This window comes from Rhincodon typus, chromosome 26, assembly GCF_021869965.1.
Source record: "Rhincodon typus isolate 14 chromosome 26, sRhiTyp1.1, whole genome shotgun sequence".
Taxonomy (NCBI): Eukaryota; Metazoa; Chordata; class Chondrichthyes; order Orectolobiformes; family Rhincodontidae; genus Rhincodon; species Rhincodon typus.
This window is the reverse complement of record NC_063357.1, coordinates 2,410,086-2,416,944: the sequence shown is the minus strand read 5'-3', so window position 1 is coordinate 2,416,944 and position 6,859 is coordinate 2,410,086. Positions and strand designations below refer to the sequence as shown.

The 6,859-nt window shown below is 41.1% G+C and overlaps 1 protein-coding gene across 1 annotated transcript in view; it reads left to right on the top strand.

Annotated features, from left to right (window-relative positions):
• Positions 1 to 6,859, top strand: part of ncbp3 (nuclear cap binding subunit 3) — a 36,279-nt gene that overhangs the window by 7,922 nt on the left and 21,498 nt on the right. Inside the window, exons 3-5 of the mRNA XM_048612328.1 lie at positions 209 to 274; positions 1,928 to 2,033; positions 6,263 to 6,388. Coding sequence (XP_048468285.1) covers positions 209 to 274; positions 1,928 to 2,033; positions 6,263 to 6,388 — 298 coding nt within the window. The remainder of the gene's footprint in view (positions 1 to 208; positions 275 to 1,927; positions 2,034 to 6,262; positions 6,389 to 6,859) is intronic.

Sequence of the window (6,859 nt, the reverse complement as noted above, 5' to 3'; positions counted from 1 at the left end):
CCCTTCAGGAACTCTTCCCCCAGCCAGGGTCAGCCCCTTCAGGAACTGTATCCTGGTGAAATTCTGATTTGATATTAAGATTGTGAATCTGTGTGTGGCAATGTGTTGGGACTCAGCCAGTGTGATTCGACAATAAAGGCCTTAAATTGGTACTGATGATGACTGAAAGGAGACTTAATCTTTTTCTCTTTTGATTCCTTTTATATAGGACACAAGCCGGCGATATGAGAACAAGGCTGGCACATTCATTACAGGCATTGATGTTACCTCAAAGGTATAAACCATTTGCTTCTCTGCCCCAGGTTTGGGATGTGGGTTAGTAATCACCAGGAGGGTTGGGGGAGTTCATTATCATGAGCGAAAGAAGGGTTGGGTTTCAGGGAAATGGTGAGTTTGTAAAGTACTGGTTCAGTCCATGGGATCCTATCAGTCATAGGAGATGTTTCTAGAGGAGGGGGAACCATACATTTTATCTCCATGTTATGTGGTGGAGGGACATCCCATTGCTGTGGCTAGCACTGATCTAACAGCTACAGCAGGCAACCAGACCCATTTGCTCTGTCCACTGAATGCAGCTGAACCTCCATCCTGCTGCTTTCAAAGCAAAAACAGAAATGCTTCAATTGATTTGGGGGATCAGTGTGTTGACAAATAAACTTGATCATTGAAAAGTCTGAGGTGGTGCGATTTGGTGGGAAGAATCCGAGGAGAAAGTTAATCTTTTATAGGATACCACAGTTAATTGTGTAGACGTCTTCCAAGGACATTCTGATCTGACAGAGTTCACTGTCCAAATTTAGGTACTAGGATCTCCAGGAGTTTTCCGCACTTTCTGCATTAGATCACAATATAAATTGTTCACTGAGCTATCACTAAACTTCAGGAAAAAAAAGTTTAAATTTTCATTGAAATGACAGCATAAGATTGGAACAAACTGCACAGTGTGCAGCAGCCCAATAGCTTATCTCTGTGGAATGATTAGCTGGACATGCAATCCAGTAATTTCGGTTGCTCTCCAAGACATTACCCATGTAAAAGTTACCAATTTTTGTCTAAAAATATATTTGTCTTTTACACAAGTATATTTGGTAGGAGTCCAACAGGGCAGAGAAACTATAGGATCTGAGTTACAGATTCACAATGATTAAAGGAACAATTCAGTTTGTTCGAATATCTGGAAAATGCAAACAAACCCTGATGTTAATTTCTAGAACAATAGAATTGGAAAGGAGAGACATTTGTTAGACCATATGTGGAGTACTGTGAACAGTTTCTGGCCTCATTATTAAAAGGATATCAAGGAACTGGAAGGTTTCAGGATGATGATGCCAGGTCTGGTAAGTTATAACTATCAGGAAAGACTGAACAGGCTGGGGCTCCTTTCTTTAGAAGAGAGAAGGCTGAGGGATCACTTGACCTGCTTAGTTGCAGTGCAAAAGGGTTTGAGAGGGTCAGTATAAAGATGTTTCAGGTTATGCCCCAATTGGATTTCGGAGAAACGTCTTTATCCAAACAGAGACTGAGGCGAATGTGAATCATGCTCCTTCAGGGAATATTTACCCCAAATGGTGTTAACTTTTAAGCGAAAGTTGGATAAGGACCTAAGGGAGAAAGGAGTAGAGATGCTGATGGGATGAGACGGGAGAAGGCTCATAAGGAGAAACACAAGGTGAAAGTCTTGTTTCTGTGAAAAACAAGCATTCAAATCAAATGCTGAATGAAATACTTTACTGTGGAAAAATATAGCAAGCTACTACATTGATCACACTGACCTGAATGGGCTGGTTCTGATTCTCTGAGGTCTTTGCAGAGTAGGGCAGGCAGGTAGGCAGATATTACAATCATGGCCTGCTCTCTCCTGCCCACACTTATTGTTTCACCCTGTGCCCTCCATGCCCCAACTTTATCTGTTCATTTAATTCCACAGGAAGCAGTGGAGAGGAAGGAACAGCGAGCAAGGAGATTCCATTTCCGGGCTGAGGTGAACCTCACTCAGCGCAAGGTGGTGTTGGACAAGGAAATCTTGAAGGAAGGTGACAATTTAATTTTCTAATTTGGAAAGTTTTTGTAGACTGAACGAGAAAACAATAACTTTGAAGGCTTTATGATATCAGTTTCCTGATCACTGGCTGGACTCTGGGAAAGGTGAAGAGTGTCCTACTTCATCCAACATCTAACTAGCCACTCAATCTAATTAACTTTTACTAGTCAATGAGTTACCAAGGGGATAGAGGTAGCAATGCCAACAATACTTCATCTATAACACTACTGATTTGTTATTTATTAAAGATTTGTGTTGCACTGAAAACATTTAGCTTTTTGTCAATTTTGTACTGTGAGCTATCATCAACACGCTTTGATCTGACGCAAGTAAACTTCAGCAAATTACAGCTGGAGATCGGAAATGTATAAGTAAAAAGCTTAGAGAAGGCCCAGAGAGAATCTATGAAGGACTTACAGCAACAACAGGCTTAAATTGATGAGGAAGCAAAGATAGCCAAAGGACAAGACAACAAAATCTAAATTTTTTAATTCATTCATGGAATGCGGGTGTCATTGATTAGGCAGTATTTATCGCACACTCTGCTTGAGAAGGTGGGGGTGAGCTGCCTTCTTGAACCGCTGCAGTCCCATGTGCTGTGGGTTGACCCACAATGTCCTTAGGGAGGGAATTTCAGAATTTTGACCCAGCGACAGTGAAGGAACAGCAATATATTTCCAAATCAGGATGGTGAGTGGCTTGGAGGGGAACTTGCAGGGGGTGGTGTTCCCATGTATCTGCTGCCCTTGTCCTTCGAGGTGGTCGCAGGTTTTGTAGTTTCCATTGGAGGAGATTTGGTGAATTACCGCAATGATAAACCCCAGGATGTTCTCAGTCAGGGATTCAGTGCCATTAAGCATCGAGGGGAAATGGTTAGATTCTCTCTTATAGGCGGTGGTCATTGCCTGGCACTTGTGTGGTATCAATATTATTTGCCATTTATCAGCCCAAGCCTGAGGCTTTCTACATGTGGACAGAGACCCCTTCAGTATCTGAGATGTCATGAATGGAGCTTTAGCCTTATCTTTTGCAATGATGTTCTGGACTGTTCTGCCCTTGTGGATGAGGATATTTGTGGACACTCTGCCTCCTGTTAGTTTAATTGTCCATTACCATTCACAGCTGACTATGGCAAGACTATAGAGCTCAAATCAGATCTGTTGGATATGAGATCACTTAGCCCTGTTAGGAGTTAGCAGGCAAGATTTCACTCCAGAATCTGACTTGTCCAGTATTAATGCCAGTTGACATCATGATGTCATGCTCTGGCTAGTTTATCAGACAGCTCTCCCAATTTTGACATAAACCTCAAATGTTTAAAGGAGGACTTTGCAGGGTTGACAGGACTAATTTGCCACTGTTTCCAGCGCCAGGATTTCCTTCCAGTTGCATTCCTTCCTTTTGACTACATAGCAGTTTGATACAACTGAGCGGCTTCCTGGGCCATTTCAGAGGGCACTGCAGACCCACAGCAATGTAATTGACTCTTGACTCATGTATGCCAGACCAAGGGAGGATGGCAGATTTCCTTCTGTAAAGGACATTGGTAAACTAGATGAATGTTTATAACAGTTGACCAGTACTTTCAAATTTGACTAGCTTTTAATTCCAGATTTATTAATGAATTCATATTTTGCAATCTGAGCCTGTCTTTGGATTGCTAGTCTAGTGACATTACCACCAACCTATTTTGTCCACTTAGAATCTTTGTGAATTCAGAAAAACATTGGATGCATTTCTATTTCACAGTAATGGTCATTTCTAATGTTTAAAATGGAATTTTAAAGGATATAAATTATGAGTGTATATTTTACAATAACATGACTCTATGTTAAATTCACCCTACACACTGTCTTTCAGAAATCTAATTTAGGTTTTGCTGAAGAAACATGAGCTTCAATGTAATGTTTTTGTCTGTACCTGTGACAGCTGGTCCCAGCATGGCAATGAACTCTGTCTCCTAGTATGAATCATAATGTGCAGTCAAATGTACTGTTATATATTCTGTTCTGATTCTAGTGAAATGTGCTTAAATTGTTTTCAAAACCGTTTGAAGAAAAGTCCAATTTTAACATAACTTTCTATTAAGTTTTTATTTTATGTGTGAAGAGATGCTTACTGTGTGGGAGATACTGATCCACTTCAGACATCCCTATTATATATTTGTACATTTTGTTCATGTTTCAGTTAAAAAGATTCAAATTTATTTCTGCCTTCAAAAGTCAAGTTGTACCTCCTAATAAAATTCCAATGTGCTCATATTTAAAAATAATTTGAATGCAAACCTGATGTTAAATAGAGTTAAATTTTCAAGTAGACTTTGAAATGAAAGCTCTTCGTTTTATTACATCAGAAATAATTTGTCACGGTGTAATTTTAAATTGAAAGGCAGGAGGTTTAGACAGGACTTGAAGGAAAACTTGTTTCCCAAAAGGTGCTGGGAATCTGGAATGCTTTGCCTGGGAGGGTAGTTGAGGTAGGAGAGCTCACAATCTTTAAACAGTATTTGGATGAGCACTTGAAGTGTCATTAACATCCAAGGGTAGTGCAGCAATATGAGACGAGTGGTAGGTAGTAGTGTATTTCTGTTAGAACAGATAGACAAAGAGCCTCTTCTATACTGTATGATTCTATGATCATGTAAAGGGAAGAAAAACAATGGGAAAGTAAAATCATCTTCCTTCCACCTAATTTGACTTATTTTCTCTTCCCAACATTAAGATCAAATTATTTACATTTTAAAATCTCAGACTAGCTGTTCTAATTACGATAACCACGTTTTGGGAGTTAGAAAATGTGCACATGGAAATTGATATCTGAGAGATTAAGGTTGAGAGGGAAATGAACATCAAGTATGATGTAACAAGGTGCAGAACTGGATGAACACAGCAGGCCGAGCAGGAAAGCTGACTTTTCGGGCCTAGACCCTTCCTGAAACATCAGCTTTCCTGCTCCTCTGATGCTGCTTGGCCTGCTGTGTTCATCCAGCTCTACACCTTGTTATCTCAGATTCTCCAGCATCGGCAGTTCCTACTATCAAGTATGATGTGTCCGGGAATCTCTTAGAAATTTGTAAACCCTGTTGCAGGCACTCCACCCCAGTTTGAGAGTTGCTGAACCAGAAACAGCCATCACAGCCTCTCGGGTTCTGCCATAGCCCAGGTTTCCCTCCCAGCTCTCACTTCCATTTTGTTAACTTTTACAGTGGTTCACCCTTGCCACTACAGCTCAGGACCACATCCATTGCAGCAATAGGTGTTTCTTTTCAAGGCAATAATTACTGTTAGCCCAAGTACTTCCAGTTTTGTTTCCCTAAGATTTGAAAATGAGGTAGAATAAGAATTATACGGAAGTAAAGGATATTTATATATAACATAAATGTTTAACTGAATTGTGCATATAAATCAGAAGAATAAAAATTCACATTCATGTGTACTTTTTGTATGACTCCTTTAGATCTGTCACATTTCAGATGTCTCACATTATCTAATTCTTTCTTTAAACTGTGGCTGAGGTCATTCAGAGATCAATTGCTCTATCATTTACAGGAGGTCCTCTGGCTATTTGTTTGCAGTGCTTATGTTTTCCCATCACTTCCACTATGCTGAGCTTGGTCTTTGTGAAATTCATTTTGTCCCAAGTATGCCATTTGTATCTGTCCATGGCCTTGTCCCTTTCTATCGCTGTGATTCTTAGCAGCTCTTGGAACCCTCTGAGCTCTCCACGTTCTTCCAAATTTCAGATTTCCAAGTCCCATTGTTGGATGGTATTGACAAGATAGATATGAGAATCTTTACTCCTGTGGGTCAATCCAGATCTAAGGAACACTTAGAATTAGTGGTCACCTTTTTAGGATGGAGAAGGGGTTTTTTTTTCCTTCCCTGAGGGTTTTATGACTTTAGAACTCTGCCTCAGAAGAGACAGGTGGTTGAATATTTTCATGATGGAGACAGACTCTTGTTAGATGTGAGTCACAGGTTATTGAGAATCAATGGCAATGTGGAATACAGAAAGTGTACACAGCTGAGATTTTATGGCAGAGCAGCTGAATGGTCAGCTTCTGTTCCTTATTCATACAGCCCCGCTGATGTCAAACCTCAGTGTGGCTATGCTGCACTTTGGGATGTTCTGTGAAATTAAAGGAATGATATTAAAAGAATTATATAAAAGCAAGTCAGTTGTTGAAAATTGTCTTGTCTTTTGCTGCATTGTGTTTTGTAGCCATTCCCAAGGTTCGCCTGGAGGCCCTTCATGTGACTGGGGTTGATGAGATGAGCACTGAAGAGATCTTTGCCTATTTTAAGGAATATCCTCCATCCAGCATTGAATGGATTGATGATTCCTCCTGTAAGTGAACTGTGGCAGCTTTTAGTTTGTCTTTGGAAACTCGGGTGTGATATGCACATATACTGTGTAACATCTCCCTGGATGTAATTTTATTTTTGTTTTCCACTTCTTATCTTCTGGGTCAGTTTTCCATTCCCATGTCACCACTTTTCCACAAAACACAAGGTTTCTGCCTCGGGTGCCTGTAACTGTATGAGGCTGCGTCTGTGCTTCACTGACAGAATGCACCAGGTTCAAAACAGAGCCACTAAACTGCAGAGCCCCAAGCACTGCCCCACTGCATGCACTGTGTTTCTGAAGCTTTCACATTTTCACATCCCTTTCTGCCCTGTAATGCAGATTGACATTACCACTGCAATTCTGAGGGAGCGCCGCGCTGTCGGAGGGTCAGCGCTGAGGGAGCGCCGCGCTGTCGGAGGGTCAGCGCTGAGGGAGCGCCGCGCTGTCGGAGGGTCAGCGCTGAGGGAGCGC